Source organism: Paramormyrops kingsleyae, chromosome 6 (assembly GCF_048594095.1).
Source record: "Paramormyrops kingsleyae isolate MSU_618 chromosome 6, PKINGS_0.4, whole genome shotgun sequence".
NCBI lineage: Eukaryota > Metazoa > Chordata > Actinopteri > Osteoglossiformes > Mormyridae > Paramormyrops > Paramormyrops kingsleyae.
The window spans coordinates 24,353,490-24,378,901 of record NC_132802.1 but is presented as its reverse complement, the minus strand read 5'-3'; the positions used below and the strand labels follow the sequence as shown (position 1 = coordinate 24,378,901).

General features: G+C 37.8%; 1 protein-coding gene across 1 annotated transcript in view; it reads right to left on the bottom strand.

Annotated features, from left to right (window-relative positions):
• Nucleotides 1-3,556: 3,556 nt before the first annotated feature.
• Nucleotides 3,557-25,412, bottom strand: part of LOC111840526 (caM kinase-like vesicle-associated protein) — a 47,495-nt gene continuing 25,639 nt past the window's right edge. Inside the window, exons 3-12 of the mRNA XM_023805454.2 lie at nt 17,904-18,011; nt 17,611-17,742; nt 10,880-10,954; nt 8,407-8,545; nt 8,099-8,219; nt 7,901-7,976; nt 7,434-7,570; nt 7,264-7,342; nt 6,917-7,004; nt 3,557-6,489 (exon numbers count right to left, since the gene is read on the bottom strand). Of these exons, the coding sequence (XP_023661222.2) occupies nt 6,160-6,489; nt 6,917-7,004; nt 7,264-7,342; nt 7,434-7,570; nt 7,901-7,976; nt 8,099-8,219; nt 8,407-8,545; nt 10,880-10,954; nt 17,611-17,742; nt 17,904-17,998 (1,272 nt within the window). The 5' untranslated portion in view covers nt 17,999-18,011 and the 3' untranslated portion in view covers nt 3,557-6,159. The remainder of the gene's footprint in view (nt 6,490-6,916; nt 7,005-7,263; nt 7,343-7,433; nt 7,571-7,900; nt 7,977-8,098; nt 8,220-8,406; nt 8,546-10,879; nt 10,955-17,610; nt 17,743-17,903; nt 18,012-25,412) is intronic.

Below are 25,412 nucleotides of genomic sequence, written 5' to 3'. Positions count from 1 at the left end.
TAGGATTCCAGTTAATGTGTGGTTATATCACATGATTTATATTTATGAATCTGCAGGGGAGTAGCTATCGGCATTCTGGGGCCCCGTCACAAAATGTCACCTTGGGGCCCCCAACCCCCTTACAATAAATAATTTTACACATTCTAGCATCCCTGAAAAGTGCTAGGCCCCCTGAATCTCTTAGGGTTCCGATGCCCCCGTGTATCTGTGCTCACATCACGATTTGGTTCAGTGTAGATTACCAACTGAAAACAATTGGCTTAACACACTTTATATTACATCAACATTGTACTTATAACACTTATGTCCTGCGTTGTTAGTTTGCAGTTGGTACAAAGAATAGTAGGCCCCTTTAGATATTTACAAGCTACCCAGCTTCAAACACAGATAAATTATCATAATATTCAGACAAAAATAAGATGAAAACAACAGAAATGTAAGACAAGAGATTTTTCTCTTAATATTCTAACCTGTAACCCTACTGTTATGACACAGATCTATCACTTTGTATCATTTAATGGTCATAAACCTAACTTCTTAAACAACATGGGAATAAGCTCACTTAAACATTCCATATAGCAACATGTTAAGAAATATTCAGCTTTCAATGATGCTACCATGTTTACTGGTTACGAACATTATTTGCTGTTTTAGTCCACCATTATAATATTTTTCAATAAGATTATCCATGTAACACAATGCCAAATAAGAAGGTAACTGCTTTCTTCTTGTGTAAAAGAAACTGTTAAACACATTTTAGTTCTGGCCCATAAAAAGTTCTTCTAGCTGGAAATTATTAAAATATTTGCTGATAAATATGTGTTGCAGATTTCAGCAAACCTCAACCATGCTCCTAACTTAACAGGCGATTATAATAAAATCCAGTTACACAATGACTCTAGGTAAGCCCAAAAAATGTGTGTATGAGAAAATAAGAACCTTACAATAGCGCCAAGGATCACTTCCGGATATGTTACATTGTCTTTTTTACACATTAATGTTTGCTGTCATCATTGCCAAAAAATAACACCTCTCTTTTGTACTGCAGTATTTGTTTTTCATCCAACTGGAGAACAATACTGGTGATAAGCTTTTAATAAGTTCAGCATTAAAAAGTATATATTATTGTATAATATTGGATGGTTTTATGATTAGTGCTTAGACTTTGTATCTTATCCAAAATAAATTCACCAGGAATTCACTCATATGAGTGGTCTTTGAAAAAGCCTCTCCATTGCTCTAGGGGGCAGTAAAGGAACTTTATAAAAACGATCTGTCCGCAGTCCAGTAATCAGACTCATTTTGTACTATTTGGTTCTGAAGCATTTAAATTAAATGCTGTATTAGTTGAATATGTTTTTTGTATTTTGTTCTATTTATTGTCTTTTGACATGATATGGGATATTATTTGGCTGGACATTTCATTTAAGTTCTTTGTCATAATTCTGCCACTAAGTGTTTTTTTTTTCCTGAGTGATTTCCCATTTGCTTTTGACCAAACCAGCGTTCAACACCATGGCATATTTTGACAGACGTTGCCATGAATATGAAATTTTAACCATAGACATGGCATTTAAAAATGTAGGCTACATATACTGTATATTTTTTTCACAAACACAGATGAGTCCTGACACTCACAGGTTTTTCAATGATCCCCTCCTATGGATCTATATGTCCTGTGGGCCTCTTTTACTCGACATGGAGGAAATGATAACTGTACAGTTAGCTTTCTTTATAGTCTATCTAATATATTTGCAGTGTATTTATTTGTTTGTTTGTTTGTCTGTCTATTGATCTGTTTGCTTGTTTTTTTTTGTTTATTTGACAGACGTTTTTGTCCAAAGCAATAAATAAGTGAGTATCAGAGAACAAGGTCAATGTCCCTGGAGCAACTGGGGTTAAGGGAACAACTGTGAAATCACTCTGCCAGTTGTGTTAATTATGTTAGTGTGTTAGTTATGCCCTAAAACAGAACTTTAGTGTCCCTGGGGTTTACTAGGCCACAATCAGATAAGGTGTTGTAGATCAGTTTCACAAATACTGATCTAATGGCCCAGTGAGGCATAGTTCACTCTGTAAGCATGGTGGTTCCATAGATACACGTAGATAAACGATTTCCTTTGGAATAATAAAAGTATTCTGATTCTGATATAGGTGGCTCAGTTAGTGAACTAACAAGTCGCGAGCTAGCTGGCAGGTGAAAGCTATCACAGTCAAACCCTCCGATAGTTATCCAAAAGCAAACCTGACTCAAGGATACATGTTACATGTTGGACTGTTGAAGACTGGAAAAAATGTAGCTCTTTTGCTGAGGCACACAGATGGTAGAGTCAGAATTTGGCGTCTACAGCATGAATCCATGGACTCAACCTGCATTGTGTCAGCAGTCCAGGCTGCTGGTGGTGGCGGTTGGTGTAGGGAGTGTTTACTTGGTACGCTTTGAGCCCATTATTACCTATTGATCATCACTTAAATGCCACAGCCTATTTGTGTGCCCCTTCATGGCCACAAGTCACCCATCTTCTAATAGCTACTTCCAGCATGATAATGCACCGTGTCACCAAACCAAAGTCATCTCAAACTGGTTTCATGAACCAAAACTGAGTTCAGTGTTCTTCAGTGGCCTTCCCATTCATCGGACCTGAATCCAGTAGATCACCTTTGGGATGTGGTAGAATGGGAGATTCGCAGTATAGATGTGCAGCTAACACATCTGCAGAAATTGCGTGACGCAGTCATGTCAGCGTGCACCAGAATCTCAAAGGAATATTTCCAACATTTTGTGGATTCCATGCAATGAAAGTCTGGTTTGAGAGCAAAAGTTTAATTCTTTTAGTGATTCCCATTTTCTCAGCCCTTGCTATACTTCCATACTTGTCTTAATTCTTCATATGTTAAATAGTTCTACTTTCTAAATCTCTAAATTCAGTACCTTTTATGTTTTTATAGGTTACACTTTTAAATGCATTCCTGCATCCTTTTTGTTTTTATTTTTTTTTCTTTGTTATAAAAATCAGTAAACTCCAGGTAGGCATTCAAAACATGGGAATCTCCCGGCTAATCTACAGCTAAACAATTATAATATCAATATGAATTTCTTGTTGCAGGACCAACTAGATGTTTCCACATCCTCCATTAGTAAATGGAATAGAAAGTAAATCTGTGAAGAAATGTTCCATCCATCAACAATTTATGGAATTTATGTGTATATCGTAGTTTGTACACAATATTATACAATTCAATTATTTTTATCTGATGAATTTGAGCAGATGCATTATTATTTATTATTATTATTATTATTATTATTATCTTTTATTATCTCTTCGCTTCATTTTTTATTGACTTAAAGTAAGTTATTTTAAGTGGGATTTATATAATTAAGATTTTAATTGCTTAAACAACTATGAATAGGCATTGTTTAATATGTATCTGAAACAGAAAAAAACATGCAGCTGAATCAAAATTACTGGCAGAGGTCAATTATTCTGTCCGATGCAAAGAACGAGAAGTTATGATGTGCTATGAGGCATCCTAAGAAGATCTTGAGATCAAACAATTAATTTTCACATATGTGTTTTATTAACATCAAATTTCAAAGAATACGAGAATTACATGTAGACACGAGACTACTGGTTTCCCAGAGCAGAGACAAATACAATTATAAACCCATCAGTAAGTGCATGAAGAAATTAACACATTTAATTATTTGTACCACAGAATGTGTATGCAAAAAGGCATTGCTTTGTAAAGCTGTGAAGTACAGTCATTGCTGCAGCTCTCATCACTATAGAATATTGTTACTGCTATCAGCAATTAAAGATCAGATGATAAATATTTCTTTCCATAAGTAAAATTTCATTTTTTAATATAAACCATATGGTTTGGATACAATATAAAAAGTATCTAGTACTATAACTCTACTCACAATATATCACATTTCTTTAGAACAAATAAATAAGCCAAAGTTTGTTGTTAGTAATATGCCTAAATTTTCACTAGTGATTGTAGTGGTATCTGTTTTGAAGTAATATCTAGTATTAGTGTAACACTGGAAAAAACAGAAAAGTTCATATATGTCTCCCTGAAAACTGACATCACCTTTGTGTTAAATAATTACACAAGAAAGGGGTTTTCTGGTCACAGATTTGCGAAGTTAATTGCCGGAACTGATGACTATTTGGAAAGTGTGCTGGCTGTTAGAAAATAGCACAGAAACGTGTGCCATCACCAGTGCTTTCTGGAATCTATGTGGAAACAAGCATTTTGTTAAAGGAGGCCATGATACAGTGGCAAGGAAACACAGCAAGGTCAGATCCAAGAACGGTTACTGCTGTCACAATCGTGAGCACAGCTGCATAAATGGTTATGTGGTTATGAAGAAAACAACTGTAATCCATGTAAGTCAGTCAGGATAAAAGCATCTCAAGGGCAAATAATGAGTGTAATTATAGCAGTTTGACTTTTGCTCATATATATATATATATATATACACACACACACACATATATATATACAGTATAGGGATTACAAAGTGTAGCATCACAGCATCATGGCTATGATAATACCACTGATACCAGTATGACAGCAGTATAATCTGGGACATTCCCAACAGTGAATTCTGCTCATCTATTATTCATTAAAAAGGAAATGATAAGACACATCAAATCACATTAAATTAACAATAATACATAAATTAATAAATAAAGATAATGTAGTACAGCAAGTTCATTGTTATTAAAAAAAACATTTTTAACATAGGATCTTTAGCTTATAATACTGGTATTCACAGAGCAGTAATCTGGTGCATAGCAACCAGAGTAAAAAAAAAACTTTCATTGCAAGAACAACCAAGGGATTAGTTCAAACAAGAGTTCAAAGGAGACCTGCACTGCCTGGACCAAAAGATGTACAGTATGTGCATGAAGTTTGGAGATGCATACCATGATATTATGCTCTCGTCCCTGCCAACTCAATACAATAACATGCATTAACATGTTGTGCAAATTGCAAAATCAAAACAATCAGACACAGTTTATATTCCAACAATTTCATCTATATATTGAATATAGATTTCTGGGATTTTCATCATTTACCTAGATACACACTGCACAGTTCATGTTATATTAAATGAAGTAGGGGCACATGATCTCATACACAATGTGAGACTTCCTTTGCTGAATATTTATTGATATACTATAGATATATATCTTGTGGTCTTGCGATTATGGCGTACTAATCTAATAATGCACATTTCAAAGGAAAACTCAGTCAACAACATTAACAAATATAAAACATGACAATGGTATTTGCTTGTAGTGAGTATACACAATTTTGCTTGCAAACAATACTAAATTAACATTAAATGTTTGGTTGCATTCTGTTTGGCTATACCTTTACAGCACTTAAACATTTAAGGAGTTCTTTGTTTCTTTTAGAAGAGTAGAGTGAAGTTTAACATTGATACAATCTTGCATTTCTTCCACAAAAGGCAAGATTACCCTGAATCTTGTTACCTTTACCTTATTAAAGGGATGGACTGCTTGACACAATTTCTTTTTTGTAACTTGAACTATGGAACTCTGCAATGAGTGGATGGACATGGTGCATTAGATTGCTTCTATATCTATCACTTTTATTTACATTATTGTATGAAATTGTTAGTCACTGAGTACTACACAGCTAAAAGAGCACTACAGGTATGCTTTTTTACCTGTCAAGCAAAAAATAAAAAATATATAAAACAGGGACCTTAACAGATAATATAAACTATTCCCATTTATACAGGGAAATACATAAATTGCCATAACAATAAAGAGGACTAATGATGCTAAGTATGAGGGGTAAATTACAGAAAAGACAGACCGCCTAGATCTCCTCTGGTGGAAACAAGGATAGTTCAAGCATCTGCTGGCTGCTGTTCCATATTCAACAAGAAAGGCATCAGTAAGGCTGGAACAAGCGTCAAGAGAGGGACAATGCAGAAAAAGCAGGTACACATAAACTCTCTGGAGAGATAAACATAGGCCATCCCATAAACCAAGAGAGAACACAAGCTTTATAAGACCATACTGTACGAAAGCTGCGGGTGAGGAGGTAAGCAGATACATGGCCACCATGCCACCAGCTAATATACAGGACGCGAGGGCAGAGTGGGCATGTTTAACCATTCTGCTCATCCCTGGCCTCTGAGGACATCTGCTCTGGGGCTGGAGCCTCCCCATTGCTCAGTGATGATGAGTTGCCCACTTCAGGGGCAGAGTCGGGGACTCTTATCACACCCACGCTGTCAGGTTTGCTCTCTGTGTCTTTGTTGGTAGTGGGAGGTTCCGTGCTGTCAGGGGTGCTGCCGGGGACCACAGCTGGCGATGCAAGCGAGCCGCTTTGAGGTGCCGGGGTGGTCAAGGCTTCTGCCGTGGGGTTGGCTGCCGCCGAAGCAGCCTGTTCAGGAGCCCGGAGTCTCTTCATAAGGGTTGTGACCCTCACTGCTTTCTGCACAGCAGAATACGAATGGAAGATAATGGAACAGTGCATTACTGCACACTGTATGTTAAAGAAGAACCGACTTATGTTCAGATACAGATGAATGACATTATCCTAAGATGTGATATTAATTCAGGGCCTAAAACAGTGTTGAAATGACTGAATATTGGATGGTTAATGTCTGATTTTAGCACTGTGGCAGGAAAACTTGCACAGAGCTGGAGGTAAAAGTTGTAACACCAAGCATATTCTAATTTTCTGATCATCTGATACTTTTATGCATTGGTTCCCATTGGGCCTATTATGTTTCTGAATCAGCTGACACATAGCTAGATTTCATATTGTGCTGTTTAACGCCAAGAAGAAAAAATAAAGAATAGTCTTGTAGTCTTGAACAATAAAGAGAAAACAAAATGCAGTAAAAAATAGATCTTACCTTCCACTTGGCTTTGGCAAAATTCTTTTCAATCTGTGCACAGACACCATCTTTAATGTTCTTGTCTGATGCTGCATTTCCAGAAATCCTAACGGAGAAAAACATGACTATAAAAAATGGAAATGACTACCAAAATTACTTTATAAAATGCTCTATGGTGACAGGATAAGTGCATTTCAGATTACACATACACAGTACTCACGTTTGCCATGTCTGTACCTGAATGATGTATATCAACATATTTTTCTCATTTTATGCAAGGTACAAAAATATCGTTATACATATTAATAAGTTTTACAAGTATACAGCAGTAAACACCTAAATACAAGCCACATATATCTCAGTACCATTCATGGGTGATAGCTTCCTGAGCTGTCAGTCTCTGGTCCTGGTCCACTTCCATAAGGCAGGACACCAACCCTTTCGCTGCAAGAAATATTAATTACCTAAAACAAATTCCGGACTTCATGTGGAATAAAGACTTAGCGCATTGCGTTTTTTTCTTTCTTTCCTATACCTGAATCCGAAATGTCATCCCAGTATGGTGAATCAAACTCATAATCTCCAGACAGGATCTTCCGGAAGAGGTTCTTGTCGTGATTCTCATAGTCATCATCATCGGACTCATCATAGAATGGGGGATTTCCTGACAGTCTGCGGAGGGGAAGGATGGTGAAATGTGCTGAAAAAAATGTGCTGAAAAAAAAACACATTTCTAAAAAGCAATACATCCATCCACCACTCCTATTTAAATTTTTCCAGTTTAGAGACATAATGCCCCATAACGATATAGTATCAGGAGTGTACTGCACTTTGGTTACAGCCCCACTGCACTGAACACATGAATCTTCCAGTTTCTGTTACTTATCAGGTTGTGCCTGACACATCATTCTTAATTTATACTCACTGCACCATATTTGGCCAATAACCTTCTTTGAGTTGGCATAATTATCAGTAAATGAAGAAATAATGAGGAATGCTCACAATATATATATTATGACACCAATAGCCCAGCAGTCAACTGGTCTTCCATATCTTTGTCTTCCAACTACCTCTGGAGCTGAAAGAAAATTGTGGCAACCAAAATCAAATATACTGCTAGACATATTATTTTAAATGATTTTTTTCTATATATATTCAGATATCTCTTCTCATAAGACCTAAACTCCCAAAGTGTCTTACCCAGATACTCTGGTGTACCACAGGGTTCTTTAATAAGTCCATTTTCCAGCTTGGCCAAGTGGAAATCACTTATAACAATTTTGGAGTGCTTCAGACGATTGTAATATACCAAATTCTCCAGCTGGCAAAACATGGAACATTATTATTTTTTGCAAGTGACCATTAAAAATTGAACATTTCACTGTGAAACTTAAAATACCAAAATAATAAATATTAGAAAACTTTGTCTATTATGATGCAGAAAGGGTGTCGAGTCACACACAAGAATGTTACTTATTTGTAAGGCTTTCGTCAACACTGGGCCATACCTTGAGGTTTCTATGAACAATATGCAGTGAATGCAGGTAGGCCACTGCCTCCATCACTTGTCGAATGACATTGCTGGTGTCCTTCTCAGAGTAATATCCTTGGTCCAGGATCCAGTCAAACACCTCCCTGCCGGTGGCCCTAAGTAGAGAACAGGTAATAAATTCATGTCATTCAACCGGTATCATAGACTAATGTTTCTCAATCCGGTCCTCAGAGACCCACAGACAGTCCATGTTTATGCTCCATCCCAGCTCCCAGAGCAAAAATGCGGAATTTCTTTCCTCTTTTAAAATTCCATATTTTCACAAAGTAAACCAAGGTTGGGGTAGGGGGGTAAAAGTTGTTGGGAGTGCTTTAAGTTTTAAATTTTAAAATGTTTAAAAACTTTATTTCAATTTTAAATTATTTAAAATTTCTATTTCAATTTAACAATATTTTAACAGCATTCCAATACTCTAAGTCTTTGGAGAGTGCAGGTTGCCAAAGACCTGCCCTCCCAGAAGATGCCACCCTGGGCAACTACCCATCTTGCCCTTGCCAGGATCGGCCACTGGCTGCGCTGAGATGGGCAACGCCACAGCCCAACACATACTTAACAAGTGTCCTGTGTTCAAAACATTTGGGACTGGCAAGCGAAGCAAGCTTGCATTTCCCCATTGTGAGCATTGTAAATTGCAAGGTACCCTACATCAATATTTCTTGCTGGAGATTAATAAAGTTTGCACCCCAGAGACACACCCCCAGTCCTTTGCTTGGGACATTGGTCTTCAGTGAACATTCTGTGCACATTCTGTAGCTGGCGGCCAATTTACATAATTGATTTCATCAATAAATCAAATTCTGTAATTTTCCATACTGTGTAGAAATCCTGGTATTTGGACTGGTGGAGGTGACCCATGCAACATGCCAACTTCACGCACATGGAGTGGAGGCAAAATTTGCACCTACAACTTGTACCACCCCTCAAACTCAAAAAAATTTCAATTGTACCACCCCTCAAAATCAAAAATATAAATTATTCTTGCAAATTAAATCTAAAATATTTTAACATTTCCATACCCTAAATCTTGTCATCTCAAACTATGCATGTGTCATGACACATAACTCTCATAACCTTTATTAAAATATCTGCAGTATGTACCACAGTAGCCCTTCTGTTGGTTTTTACCAGATGAGATAGCCCTCACGCATCGTTGAGTCATGGCTGCCAAGCATCCTTCCGGCGGATCGTGGTTTTCCACTCCTTTTGAACACCGTCAGTAGGTGCCTACCACAGCTGACCATGAGCACCCCACAAACCTTACAGTTTCAGATATGCTTTGGCCTAGTCACCTGCTCATGATGACTTGGTTCTTATCAATGTCACCCTGATCCCATTTCTTCTATATTCAACATGTCGACTATAAGTACTGAAAGTTAGCTTACTGTGTAATATATCCCAAACCTTGATTTAGGCCATTTTTACCATATACTGTAATCAATATTATTCCCATCATATGGGAGTGGTCATAATGTTTTAGCTCAATGGTGAATAAAGCAAATTGTGTTCATTGCGTAAATTAATTTTAGTGTGAACAATCAATACATAAGTTATTACATACAATGGACTCTATGGAAAATGAAGGCTTTGAACTGGTTCAAGGAACAAAAATGAAAACTAGAAACAATCAAGATGATAGGAACAAAAATTTATATTTATTTGAAATAATGGTACCAGTTTTTCTAATGGTGACATTTTGTTGTTTGTATTTGTCACAAATTAAGATTACTTCCTCTGAACATCACTCCACCTTACAATAAAAGACAGAGTTATGCACAGTATGCAGTGATATTGCGTGAAAGTGCTTATTTACAATCAGAGGAGGTAAATATTATGCAATGTTTCTCATAAATGTTGATCTTAGATATCATATTCATCAATGTTTCATAGATAGGCTACAATGTAATTAATGTTGGAAATAGCTAGCTAGCTCCAGTTAGGTTAAACATAATGTACCCTGTACAGTCTATTGGCAAATTTATTAACTGGGGTCACAAAATGACTAAGTTTCTCATTCTTCTTATTTAAACATTTGAGATTAGATGGGACAATATAGAGAAAACCCAATGCGACAGAGTAAAGTACAGCATCTATCATTAGCCATTTTTATACCCTCCAAAAGTTACATATTGTCATGTCACACAACCCAACATGGAATGTTATTAACCGGTATTTCATTTGGTTCTAACCAGTTCAGAAACGATAATTTTAAGGTGGAACATATACACTTGTTTGAAGCTCTATGAAAAACAAACATATGAGAGTCATATTGCTATAAATAAATAAAAAAAGCTTAATATAGAAATATCTTATAATCTGCTTCACCCCCAGGCTGTTTCCTGGTTTGTTTCCTATAAATGTGCATACAACTCAAAGCTCATTGTGCGAAGAATTTTTTTTTTTTTGAGCCGCACAGCGAAGAGCTTACTTACAGTTCCAGAAACAGGAAGTACTCTTTCCTGGTCTCAAAGACATCCACCAGCTGCAGAATATTAGGATGCTTCACCCTGTGAGGAAACCAGAAAAAAAGAGAGCAACTCAGATCGCATGTGGCATCGCTTTGGTAAAGATGCAAAACTGCACACACCAAGGACACTCCACCATTTTGGCACATCTGCACTCAACAACATGTTTACTTGAATGGTGTGGTAAAGCTGCAGTTTCCTTAGCAGTAAAAGTGCTAGTATTATTTTTTATCCAAATTCCACAAATTAAATAAAAGTAGCTTCAAGTCAGCATACTCATTTTGAACTTGAAAAGTTAATAATCACACTACTGTATTATGTGTATAAATACACCTGCATTTAATTTTTTTATGCTGACATATGCAAAAACTCAAATATTTTTTAAACAGAATGCGTACACTTGAAGTGCCACAGACAAACGACATATTTCAATAGTGTATCTCAAACTATCCACCTTCCAGCTGCTTATCGTGGTACACGGTTTCATGCGTGTGAAATGACAATAAAGTAAAGACACTTGTTAGGGCACAGGGTGGTTTTGAGCCTTTTCCAGGTAGCAGGACTGCAGGAGTCAGAATTTACAAAAAGCCGTCTAACACCGGTATGAGGTGAGAGTGCTGCCCATTTAGCTACCATGCCGTTCAATGTCTTACTGGTTAGCGAAGTATTAGAATAGCAAAGATGCATGACTTTAATGGTGACGTTGTGATTGCTGGTACATGATAGTTCCAGTATCTTGGAAAGCTTACAGAGAATACCGCAATGAACAAACAAATGCAGTGAATGACATCTGTACGGCCTTAAACACATTATTAATGAACAAGAAGAGAGGACATATCCAATAGGAACAAGATCAAAACTGCAAAATATCAGCTCAGTATTTTGACATAATGCTTAGACAGAGTGAGCATTTTCTGAAAGCAGTAACTCTAAAAACATGCTGCTTTAGAAAAAGAGCTCCTTTGAGGTCCTAACATTTCAAATCTTTATTATCGCAAGTGTATTTAATCCTATTTTCAATTGTTATCAATTAATAACTTTTTTTGTAATTTTAATTATTCCCCCTAACAAAATGTTTTTTTTGCATTTTGATCCCCCAAATATATACATATAAAAAACTTTCATACAGGTTGTGAAAATATGGTACATTAAATATTTATCGTCACTTTGACCTAAATTATTTAGCTTAATGTACTTTCTACATTTCCTGCATATCAAGATAATCACTGCTACAATGAATTAGGCTACACCCATCGCTTAGCAACGTCACTTTACATAATACAGTAGCTAATAACCATATATTAATTAATAACCACTGTGTATATATAATTTTATGTAGGGTTGAATGATATTGGAAAAAATATTTGAAATGCTTGCGATAAATATTGTGATATTTATCAAACAAAAAAAATGATCCAAAAGGAACTATAACCACATATAATTTCCTATCTGTCAAAAGAGTCTATCAGTTCAGTTGGTGGTGTTGCTGTGAGTTGTGACAACAGACACAAATTGGTGTCTTTGCTCAATATCAACTCTGTGGAATCCAGAATATTTGCATACACAAGAAGATGAAAACCTTCAATTGCTATATTATATATACAGACGCTCCTCTACTTACAAATGAGTTACGTTCCAAACGGCTGTTCGTAACTTGAAATGTTCGCAAGTCGTTATTCAACATCATTTTAAGGGTATATGCAAGTACAAAAAACTAGGATGCTGGGAGTACGCACGCTACGCTGCTGCGCGGCGGGAGTAGCGGCCAGAAGTCGTACTAGGTGGAATTGCCGCGCAGAAAAAAAAGTTATGTTGCGGACAGGAAACGAGAGCCCAAGGAATACAGTACAATTTGGACTTACTGTCCTCTTCGTTCGTGTGTCTGAAAGTTCGTAATTTGAAAGTTTGTAAGTAGAGGAGCGTCTGTACTATATAAACGATTACTCAATAAAACCATATATTGAATTGAGAGATTACTTGAATACTAAGTTCTGCAACAAGTGCATTTTCATTCACTTTAAATTAGGCTTGGGTGATATCACATCGATATTTTATCACGCATGTGCAATAATCACCAGGGCTTCAGATGATCGACAGACGAAGCATTTGGTCATGCTCCAGCTTTTCGGTAATATACGGACATTATTTGCGCCCATAATTTAAGCAGTTTAGTAGTATGGCTATATTAATGAGGCTTTGTATGATGTCCAAAAGTCATCCATCCATCCATTGTCCAACCCGCTTATCCTACTGGGTCGCGGGGGGTCCGGAGCCTATCCCGGAAGCAACGGGCACGAGGCAGGGAACAACCCTGGACAGGGGCCAGCTCATCGCAGGGCACACTTGCACACCATTCACTCACACATGCACACCTAAGGGCAATTCAGCAATGCCAATTAGCCTCAGCATGTCTTTGGACCGTGGGGGGAAACCGGAGTACCCAGAGGAAACCCCACGACGACACGAGGAGATCATGCAAACTCCACACACCCAGGCGCAGACTCGAACCCAGGTCTCAGAGGCAACAGTGCTAACCACTGCATCACCATGCCGCCCGTCCAAAAGTCATTATTAGTATAAATACGGCATATCCTTATGGTTCATAAATGTGTCAGACTTTGAACTGCAAAAAGTACCACCACACCGCTGACGTCTTTTTACGTTGTTTATCCACAAGATCTCCTCTTTTAAAAGATATCGTGGCTTCTCTTCTTCACTGCGACTTCAGTGCATATTGCACTGAGGTATACCAAACCGTAGTATACCAAACCGTAGTATACCAAACCGCAGTATACCAAACCGCAGTATACCAAAACAGTATTATGTGGGGTGCTCCGCTAATCGAATTTAAGAAACATTAAGTTTATACAGATTACTAACTTTTGTGTATCACAAAACGCATCTCATTAATATTTTAGCCATACTACTAATCCTCTTACCAAATTATGGACATAAATTAATGTCCGTATTTCACCGAAAAGCTGGCGTCCGGCCAAACGCTTCATCTGTCATCTGAAGCCCTGGTGATTATTGCCAATGCGCGATATAATATCGATATGATATCCCCCAGCCCTGCTTTAAATGTCAAAGTGGTCCCACACAGCTGAGGATGTTCATTCTTTGTAGTTACACCCTCATCCACTGTCTTCTTTCTGGCATATTGCCTAGTCATCAAGAAGGCATATTTTAATTCAAGCTTTTTTTACAATCGAGTAACCAAGTTTCATCGAGTAATCATGACAGCTCAATATTTGTAATGGTTTACTTTAGTTAATTACACAAGAAGGAAATCACAAGAGTAAAACCATAGCTCAATTAATGAAATGTTGGAATGTCATACATTTTCTCATTTTTACAAACTAAAGAGGCATTTCTTTCCACTCCAAAATTCAGCAACTAACCTCCCTTTTCAGCTTTTGTGTTTGTTTGGTTCTGGCAGTGATGACGTCATGGATGAAGCTTGAGCATGATAATGCAGTACCCAAAGTTAGTAGCTGAGAAGAATGTGTCTGAGTGAGAGAGCTTGAGAGAAAAATTTAAATCCTCTTGAAAATTATGAGGATATAAATGATATGGCAAAAGCAACATCTGGAGAAATTGTTTAGGAGAGGAGAAGAGCTCTCACATTAAATCCGTCTAGCTCCAGACAGGTCATTAGTTTCGTAGGAAGATATAATTGCATTTATTTTTTTACTGTGAGTTATTTGTGAGATTTTACTCTATTTCAGTGTGTATACTGTCTGCAAAGAAAGTGCCAATACTGTAGCTGTCTCTCACCACCATTTAGCAATTCAAAATGACTATTTAGCATTTCAAATAAAATGTAGGCTTCTCTCTATACACATTATACATTAGGTTTCATAATTATTTCAGAATGAAGGACTGAGGGGTCTATTCACTCATCAGGCACATAAGTCAAAAAAGGGCTTAAAAAGTTATGTGCTTTTGAGTTACGTTTATTCTCTCCTCGTCAGCGTGATCACGCCCACTATGCATAACCCAAAAAAGAAGGTGCAGCCATACAAGACATCTAACTAATACTGTACATCAAGCAAGAAAAGAGGGTTACATCCTCAATGATTCTGATAACAAGCAAAACATAAAACATGGAATCTTTTATATTCATTGTGAACCTAATTAGGGATATTATTTCATTTGAGCTCTAATTTAATGATCCCTCAACCATTTTCTCCAAATAAGCTCTACCATTGCATTTTTAAGATCAAATAACACAAAACTAGATAAAATGTTTTTAAATCTTTCAGCTTTATTGTATGTAACCCACAATAGACAATCAATTATTATAAGATGTATCTTCATTTCTTTAATTGTTTTGTACTGTCAATTGTTTTGTACTGTCAATCGCAAACCGATTAACCACAACAAAGGCAAAAATCAACATTTTAAGCAGTAATAGGTGAGTCTGTCATCAAACTAATATAAGAAAGTAGAGAAAATTGAAATGTTATGCTAATGAGTTACCCACATTGTGTTTAAGAACGTATCCATATACTTCAGCTTTTTTTCCCTCTTCATTCAGAACGATTCTGCAAACAAGCAATGCCTAACTGAAAGATATGGTGTACCTGTCAGTACGATTAGCAGCATGGCCTAAAAGTTGAGATTGCTTTGCCGATAAAATAACCATGCAATCAACTGAATAGTCTACACAAGATAATATGTAACAGCGTAGGCTGCAATGAATTATCCCAAACCAATTACTAGTCACTGTCACTAACAAGCCACACATGTACACCATTAAGTGCAGAATGGTTAGGCAAGTGTCCTGGTCAGAGAGTTCTCTTGGGGAACTCTGACCTAGTGTGTGTACCCCTGTGTACGAAGTGCATGTGTATGAAAATATGGAACAAATCACGCTCCATATTGGTTTAAAACAGAGAGTTTCACGATCCACCTGGAATTTTCTGGTCATCTGTCTGTCCCATTCTCACTGGAGCATAAGTACTGTACATGCACTGTTGTTACTTTTGTTAAACCTATTTTTCTGATAGAGAGTGAATATTACAAAATCCACAACCCTTGAAGGCTCAGGCTGTTTCCGATGCAGAAGAACCACATAAAGAGCATAAAAATCATTTTGGGGCATTTTATTGAAGGAGTGTCCTTTAGTAAAAGCCACTATTGGTTTAATACTAGCAGCGGCGCAAACAGGGAAGTCTACAATTAACAGGACACTCAGGGGCACACACTAAACACGCAAATTGCTAGGGTTGCCAACTATCACGCATCTGGCGTGATGCTTTTGGGCTCCCGCTCACGCACATCTATATTACGGTAAATCAAAACACTCGTATTTGGCGCCATCTAATCCCTTTTTTGTCTTCACCCCGAATATAAGACGACACCACTTTTTCAAACGCATTTTGAGGAAAAAACTTATCTTATAATCTAATATTCGGGTCATTATGGTACGTTGAATAAAACTGTATGTTTATTGAAATCTTACTTTAATTAGAATATTGGGCATCTCTGAGTCTTGTGAACATATATCAATCGCCTCTTGTCTAATTAAAACAAGAAAGCAATCACGTAAGCAGGCTTTAGCGTTTTAAATAAAAATGAACAGTCAGCCTCCAAACGTCTGATAAAATCTTGAGCATCTTAAGAAACATATTGTCTAAAATGCTTCAATTAAAGGATAAAAACCAACACAAAGCCACAACATACAGAATACAACAAACGCTGTTCGCAAAGGATGTTGGGAGCGGCATGGTTATTAACTGGTTCTTTTAGATTTGAAAACCAGTTTGACCAATTCACTGAAAAGAACCAGTTCACGAATCAGACATCACTAGGTCCAACACAACAGAAGCGCCGAAACAGGGAGAACAGCTCATACATCATTATATTGCCAAAGTGATGCTGATTCTATTTACGACTTAAGTAAACAACCATATTAGGCTTTCTTAATATTGCAATATTGCATTTGCCCATATAAGAGCACGTGACTTAATACAGCCCTCTAGAACGTGTAATGAACAGCAAAATAAAAAATGCATATGTCAGTAGCAGGATGCGTTCGTATGTGTCAATTAAACGCAATACCCATATTATGGGGTGTTTAACATTGTGTATTTTATCATTCTTGTATTCATGCATACGTGTTTCACGTTATCTTCCATTGCCGAAATACAGTTCCAATACTCAAGAACAGAAGAATGGAAGATGGTAAAAATCCATGGACGTCGTTCTTGCCCAGCTCCAGACATTAAGGATGCCTCTGTTGCATCCTGGCCAATGAGAAAAATCCTATGATTCATTGCGTCCCAAGTTCGTTGTTGGGAGGCAAGTGAGCAGGAACACATGTATGTACTTTGCGTTCTTGATATTGATGAACACCCATGGTGTTCCTCTACACAAAGTGCGTATCCAGTCTAAGCGTGTGTAAATCCCATACTTAAGCAGATGGGAGAATATGCTTAAGTGAAAAAGCATGCAGTTATGTGCTTTTGAGACTCATGCGCATGGGAAAATCAACTCCTGAGTAAATAGGAAGTGAATAGGAAGACAAGTGGTGAGACTGAAGAACATATGACATACCATCCTGAAGATACTAATGCATGGAGTTCTACTAAGAGTGTCTGCATAGTGTGATCACACTTGCACGTAACTGCATCAATATTATTTCATTAGACATTTAATAGTAAGCTAAAAAAAAACATAAATCAATAACTCACATTTTTAAAATAAAAATCTCATTCTTGGCAGCCTTCCGCACTTTTCTTCCATCCTTTTTCATAAATTTTTTACAAGTGTACATTTTCATCGTATTCCTGTCTTTGGCTCGGAAAATTTCACAGAATTCCTCCCTAAGATAAAACAAATAAGATAAAATATTAAATCACGTGCATATTTTACAAGAGCACAATGTTCAGCAATATACAATATATCAGCAATAGAAAAAAGCTCAGACGATAGCTTTACCAATCAGTAAATGATTGTATTATATATGTAATGCAAGAGTACTCACGATCTAACGATCTGTCCCAGATCATACTTGTCAGTCACCTCTGAGGGATTGTTGTAATCCTTTTTCTCCCCGAGAGTTAAGCAGCCAAATGGCATGACCAGTTCTGCCCTAATCAGACAAGAGAACGACCCATTATTATACAACATAATTACAGTATGCACAATAGACCGATTGATCATAAACCATTAAACAAAGAAATTTGTTCTTTGCTGGAACTTAGCAATACCACAATATACCACAACCTTTTTTAAACCTACCATCCCCAGGTTACGAGCAATTCTTTAAGTCAAATTTGCATGTAAATTGGAATTATAATAACACAGTAATAACAAACAATAATGGCTACATTAGGTACTATAATGACCTTGAGCCAACGAACTGCTGAAGCCGCGCATGTTTTCACGAGCATCACAAAGTAGTGCGTGTGTTAGTTATCATGAACCATTGTATTTAACATAAATTTTTATTATAAAAGGCTTTATGGCAGTCTGTATGTACGAGTTGTCCGTAAGTTGGTCGTTCTTAACTCAGGGACTGCCTGATCTAAAACGTAACAGAACTTAACCCTTTCTTACTTACTTAAACAAAAAGAGATTTCTTTCCCAATATCTTTTTATACGATTAAGCTTTCAAGGTCCTAGTGTTGTATCATAGCTGATCATTCACTTACACAGTAACTAGAATGTCTGCATTTTTACAGATGATTCTTTGCAAGGTAAGTACAGTAGCTACTGCGGCAACATGGACGGGACCAGGACCACCTGGGCTCTCCCAGATGGAGCTCAGCCCCCCCCCCCCCCCCCATTCAGCGTTCACAGCCAGCGATACAGTACAATAAAAAGACGGTGTCTGACAGGTATGCGTGGGCGTGGTTAGATCAGTTGGACAAAATGTGCTGTTGAGAGGCCAATAGATTTTTCTCTCTTTCTTCACTGGGTCTTATTAATGCCATGGGTCATTTAAAAACTGAGAAAAAAAATATCTAGTTGAGTTTATAGTGTGATTTTGTCGCCAAGTTAATTGTTATGGGATTGGCCCTCCTGATTCTCTGCCAACTCACCCACGCTATGATTTCTGGCTCTGCTATTGGTTGGTGGTTCAGCAAAAAGACTAGATCATTATCACTATGCCTTAAAATAGGCTGGACTGATCAAAACTCTTTATTACATGAATTTGTGCTGAAATGATGATAAAAAAATAATCATCCATCGTGTACTGTGCTATGTTGATTGACTATATGCAATTTACTGTAGTTTTGAACAATTTTTTTTTTCAAGCGTCAGTTTTTCTAGTTACAAAACAGGCTGTTTTTTATTCTGCACTTGCTTTTCACTGCTCTTCCCGGTAAAAGAACTGTCACTTCTGTAAATCACAGAACACAAAAGATGTACTCTTCCACAGGCTGTACTGTAATGAAAGAACTTCTAAACGTTGCATTGAAAGAAAAAAAAATCATGCATAACATGACAATTTCTTTCAACTAAAGTAGTCTTGGAAAAGGTTTGTCTCATATAGCATTAAAGAGCAGCTGGCTACAAGCCTCTTGATTCTTTGTGATTCATCGTTTAGAGTTAAGGATTTTAATGTGAAGTGGCCGAGGTGAAAGCCACGTTAATTAACAGAACAAAGCCGTGAAATGCATTATAGAATTCTGCACCTTGAAATTTAGAGGGAAGCTAAGACTTTAAAACATTTTGAGCTGTCACTGTCGTTGCTATTTCTTATCTGACCTTGAAAAGCATGTGCAAGAAAAAAAATCAATTCAGAGCCCTGTCCGTACAAAAACATGCTAACACATTCGCATTTCTTCAGAAATAGTCGTAGAGAAGTCATAAAAAGCTAATCGTAGCTGTTATGTTCTGTGCAGACTTGTGTCGAAAAACAAACCTGCCCCCAAACAGCAATAATAACCAAAATGTTAATGGCAGTATCTCTGCATATGTCCTTGTAGAAGTCCTAAATTTTTCTCAGTACGGCATTACGGTTCACTCCTGACACAAAATCCAAATAATTACAGATGAATTTTGTGACACAACAGCACTTTACGGAACAGAATGTACTTCGTGTTACTGTTGTTCTGTGATTTATCTGAAAGGAAAAAAAAAATTTATATAATGGAAAGAGACAGCAGACATTGTAAAGAGAACAAGTCTAATGTTTGCTCCTACGAAGTACCAATAAGCTCATTTTGCAAAATGTATGACTGGGAAAAATTTCAGGTGCTGCTGTATGATCACATGGGAGAAACAGACAGCTCTATTTACAACATTCTGTGAGGCATCTTTTCAGCCTTTTCAGTCTTTTCTGGTTAACACAAGGACATGAACTCTTACATAAATCTGTGAAATTCTTCACTGACCCTCAGCTTTGTTATTCCCAACATGACGCCAATCCAGCTTTTGCTGGAGCTCAAAAGACCAAGTACAAAAGAGAGAGCGGATGGCATTGACAGAGGTGAATATGGAAATCTCAGTGACAGGGCTGCCTTAGTCCCCAGAATTTAGCCTCTGTTTCTCAGGTTGTATAAGAAAGAAAAGTGAACTACCATCACCACAGTGAAAGTGTTTGTTTTATTTATGCTAGGTTTTGGTCTTTTCTCAAATTGTACATGGTGCAAGTTAGTTGCTCAGGAATAATTCTCAACAAATAAATGCATTCATAATTACATATACACATACTAGGGCTGCTTGATTATGGCAGAAATCATAATCATGATTATTTTAGTCACTATTCAGATCACAATTGTTCAACCTGATTACTCGTTCACCTTCGAGCATCATTGCGAAACAAAATACAGCACAATAATCATTTTACCTTGTGTATTTTGTTTTGATAATTGTTGGAAGTCAAAATTGTAATTGAAATTAAAATTAAGTTATTAGCCCACCCCTAATACAAGCCAACACACATACACACATATAAAAATAAATATGCCCTACTTGGTTTAGTTATAAATGACGTACACTCGGTCACTGAGCAGTACTGTTACCTCACCCCTCCAGGGTTGTGGACCTAATTCCCACCCAACTGTGTGTGAGGTGTATGCATGTCCACTGTCTTCATACAGGTTTTCACCAAATACTCTAGTTTCCTCCCATAGTCCAAAAACATGTGATTGGGTCAATCTGTGTCTCTAAATTTCCTGTTGTGTGTGTGTGTGCTCTGCAATGGACAAATCCATAATTTGGATTTATTACAAAAAAATTAAAAAGCACTTTTGCGATGAGTCAGTTTCTTTTACATACATACAAGAGCGTAACTTTGGTTTGAACATGGGGGAGTTGAGGTCTCTACTCATTCAGGGGGAGACATGATTGTTGGGGAGCTTGTGTTGGTCGATTTTGATTATTGGGAGGGTTAGAAGCCCCCCACCCTCACATAAATTATACCCTTGCATACATACCTTAATAAATTAAGATACATACTTTAATAAATTAAAAATGAATATCATTATAATGCTACAAGCAGTGTCTCTTGTAAGGACAGAATGAGAGCTGTCACAATGACTTGATTAAGCCCAATTACTCAATTATTATCATCATTATTTTTTAAAAGCATCGATTAAAATTTGGCTTCCTGATTACTCAGCAACAAGGCACAAGGAAGACTGAACATAACGGATGAGGGTCTTAAAGGGGGTTCAAAAGAGAGCCAAAGCTTCGGATGTGTGGAACAGCTTCACATTAAAAGTGAATAAAAATGAAGTCATCACAGACCCTGGCCTTCTACTGCACACATAACGCCTTTAAATAGTAAAAATTATTCCACTACAATTCTGAGCTCATTTTGTATCACTTCTGTGATAAAAGTGAATTTATGTGACCCCCCCACACCCCTATATATTTTGTTGCTTCCGGTAAATACTGTGACACAAGGGTAGTAAACTAACAGCACAAATACAATGCAACAACATCGTAAAAGAAGACACAGATATCTAATAATATGAGGACAGCCATAAATAACTATAAGCTATGCGTCATTTAGCCTTTTGGAGTAGCCTATCCTATTTTTTGTCATAACATTGACTTAGATTATTGAGCTTAATTTAGTTTCTATGATGTATCTCAAGATAATCACCACAAAAATGAAGTCTAGCCCCACTGCTTAGCCAGCCGCATCAGCTTACACAGCCTAATATGCTGCATAACACCCATATTATGTTATAAAATGTGTTTTTATCTACCTACAGAGTCTGTCAAATAAAGGGATGGTGTCACTATGAGTTGTGCTAACAGACACAAAGAGCGCCGACACATCGCTTGTTTTTTGCTCAATATCGTCTCTATGGAATCCAAAATATTTCCATACAGCAGAAGACAAATTTCTTTGTTGACTAGTTTTTGTTCACTTCTCTCCTCCTCACTCATTTTTGTTAAATTTCTCGGAAATGCACCACAGTCTATGACTGAGTCTGACAGCAAGAATGGAAAATGATTATTGACTGGCTCAGAGAACGCATGCAGAGCTCATGCGAAAGCAGCTGTGGTATGCTTTACACTGATGTTTGTTAACATATACCAGATAATCTTGAAAAGGAAGTACCATTAAAACTGCAGAACTTGCTAAGTTTTGTTTCCTGTGGCAGAGAAAAAATGTTTTAGCATAACCTGTTGTCTTAACCCAGCTGCCTATTACAGTTGTGATGTACTGTACAGATGTGAGAACTGCATGTGCACGACATAAAATGTGTATATTAACGTTACACATCGTGCCTGCCTAGTGATGACGCACACGGTGGCACAATTGTTAAAGCTGTCACCGCACACTAACATTTTGCACGTGTGTGAATCCTCTGGTTCTACTGGCAGTCTGAAAACATGCAAATGAAGTACATTAGAGTACCTAAATTACTACGGCTGTGTCCCAATTCAGGAGCTGCATCCTTCTAAAGCTACATTCAAAGAATGAATGCTTCCCAGTGATACAACAAGGCTGTCCTATATTGAAGGCCAACCTGTCCAAAATTCATTGTGTGGACCTTCGAAGGACACAGGCTGTAAAGGCTATGCAGATTGCCTCATTCAACGGATGCAGCCCCTGAATTGGGACACAGCCAAGGTCAATGCCTGAGTTTCTCCAAGTAAGTGTGCACACTGCGATGGGCTAGTGCACCATCCAGGTTTGGTTCCTGCCTTGTGCTATATATCATATAAGCAATTACTCAAACAATACGGTCATTTCACTGCAAGCCTCATAAACCCTAAACAAGCTGTGTCCCCTTACTATTGTAGAAATTCCATTACCACAACAGACACTCTCAAATTATAGGCAGATGGTAATTTAATTCTTCAGTTTAAAAATCATTTTCTGGTTTGCTGTTCTTGAAACTACACATGACTGTGACTTTTTCCCTGCAGTGTTCATTCTGAATTAAGTAAATGACGGGAAATGAGGGTGTGATGAACTCCTCCAACCCGTTCATACATGGTCTGTCATGGTTTGCGTCTCTTCTGGTGCTGGGCCAGCCATTCTACAAGCCTCCACTTAAACTGAAAGATAACATTTTTAACTCAACACTGGATTGTAGGGATGCATAGATAATCCTTTTTGAATTACGATCTCATTCTTATGTGACGTGGATTCAGTCATGTTTCTATTAGTGCGGAGATCCGTCGCATCAAATCAAGCAGTCCTTCATTCTCCTTAAGCTGTATCAACAAATGAGAGGACTGCATTACACCACATAACAGGAAGAGGGGGCAGAGAAACAGGTGTTATAATAAAGAGCAGATGAGGTTTAAGCTGCTAGACATCCAAGAGGCTTTAGTCCAACATCCGAAGTACATTCCCACATTGTCTTAGGATACAAATTGAAAGAATGAAACAACTGAAAAAGCATATATAAACTCAAAGACAAGTGACGCATTCCGATTAAGTAACGCACATGTGCTATCAAATCATAATCTTAAACTGCGGTTACTGAAATCACGGATATGGGGTTCCAACTGTAATAATTAGAAGGGATTTATTGAAAAGTGGCTAGGAGCTCCATGCAAATTCAGGCACTGAGAACTGAGGAGTGTGCCTAGCAATGGCTGATCGACCAGTTAATGGGTGCTTTCTTAAATTCACAAGCAGATACAAAATAGTGTCTTTCCACTAAACTGCCTCAGGAATTTCAATTCCCCACAACAGTCCTTCAGTATCAAAAGATGCCATGCAGCGTCCTCATAGTGCCTCATTACGGATCCCTAGAAAACTATTTCACTGAAATTGTCTAAGAAGGAATAATGGCTTCCAAAGAGTTCTCATTTCTGTTTTTTAATAAATCATAAAAATATTCAGAATACAATTTAAACTCACTGCGCCGCAGAACTGTGTTTTAAGCTAGCAAGAGCACAGCAGCCATGTCTCCTGACTACTGGCATGGAGCAGTAACAGACTAGGAGACATGGGGATTTTGTGGTCAAATAAGTCAGTTAATAACGATTATGTGAGTTCAGCAAGAATGTGAAGAATAACAGTCTGTCAATCAAAAAACTACAAATAGCTCATTGTAGAACAGACATTCATACATGTTGATGAAATTGTGACAAACCATAAAAATACATCCATCCATTTTCTAATTGCTTATCCTCCTTGTGAGGGCAGCATTGGGGCGTCAGGACTCAGGAACCCGTCCCAGGCAGCATTGGGGCGGCAGGGCTCCGGAGCCCGTCCCAGGCAGCATTGGGGCGTCAGGGCTCCGGAGCCCGTCCCAGGCAGCATTGGGGCGTCAGGGCTCCGGAACCCGTCCCAGGCAGCATTGGGGCGTCAGGGCTCCGGAGCCCGTCCCAGGCAGCATTGGGGCGTCAGGGCTCCGGAGCCCGTCCCAGGCAGCATTGGGGCGTCAGGGCTCCGGAGCCCGTCCCAGGCAGCATTGGGGCGTCAGGGCTCCGGAGCCCGTCCCAGGCAGCATTGGGGCGTCAGGGCTCTGGAACCCGTCCCAGGCAGCATTGGGGCGTCAGGGCTCCGGAGCCCATCCCAGGCATGAATTACCTTTATTCTTGAATGGTCAAGGACCTAATGAAAGGCTCTAGTAGCTCAACAAGTACAACATTTTGCAAAGGTTTTGGGTTCAAATCCTAGAGTGCATACATAAATTGTAACACCTTCCCTCTGAAGAATTTAGATAAAAGTGTCAGATAAATGTAATAATCACAAAAGTTTATTTGGTAACACTTTATAATAGTTCCGCAGTTAACAGGTATATATGCAGGAAGTAAGCAGGAGTAGTGCTTCATTAACACCTAAATTAGTACTATTCACTACTAAGGAATTATGCTTAATTACTCAATAGGTAATAGTGAACTAATTATTATAGTAGTTCACTATTACTTCATTAGGAACTATTGAGTATTGCTGGTCTCATTGGGAATTATATACTAACTATGGATTATTTCTAATAACTACTAGTTCATTACTCATCAAATGAACAGTGCTTTTTTGGACTAACTGGTATCTATAGGCTATAAGATGGGACATTTGTGCAGTGTTAAAGGCTGTGAATATCAGTTTTAGAAGACAAAA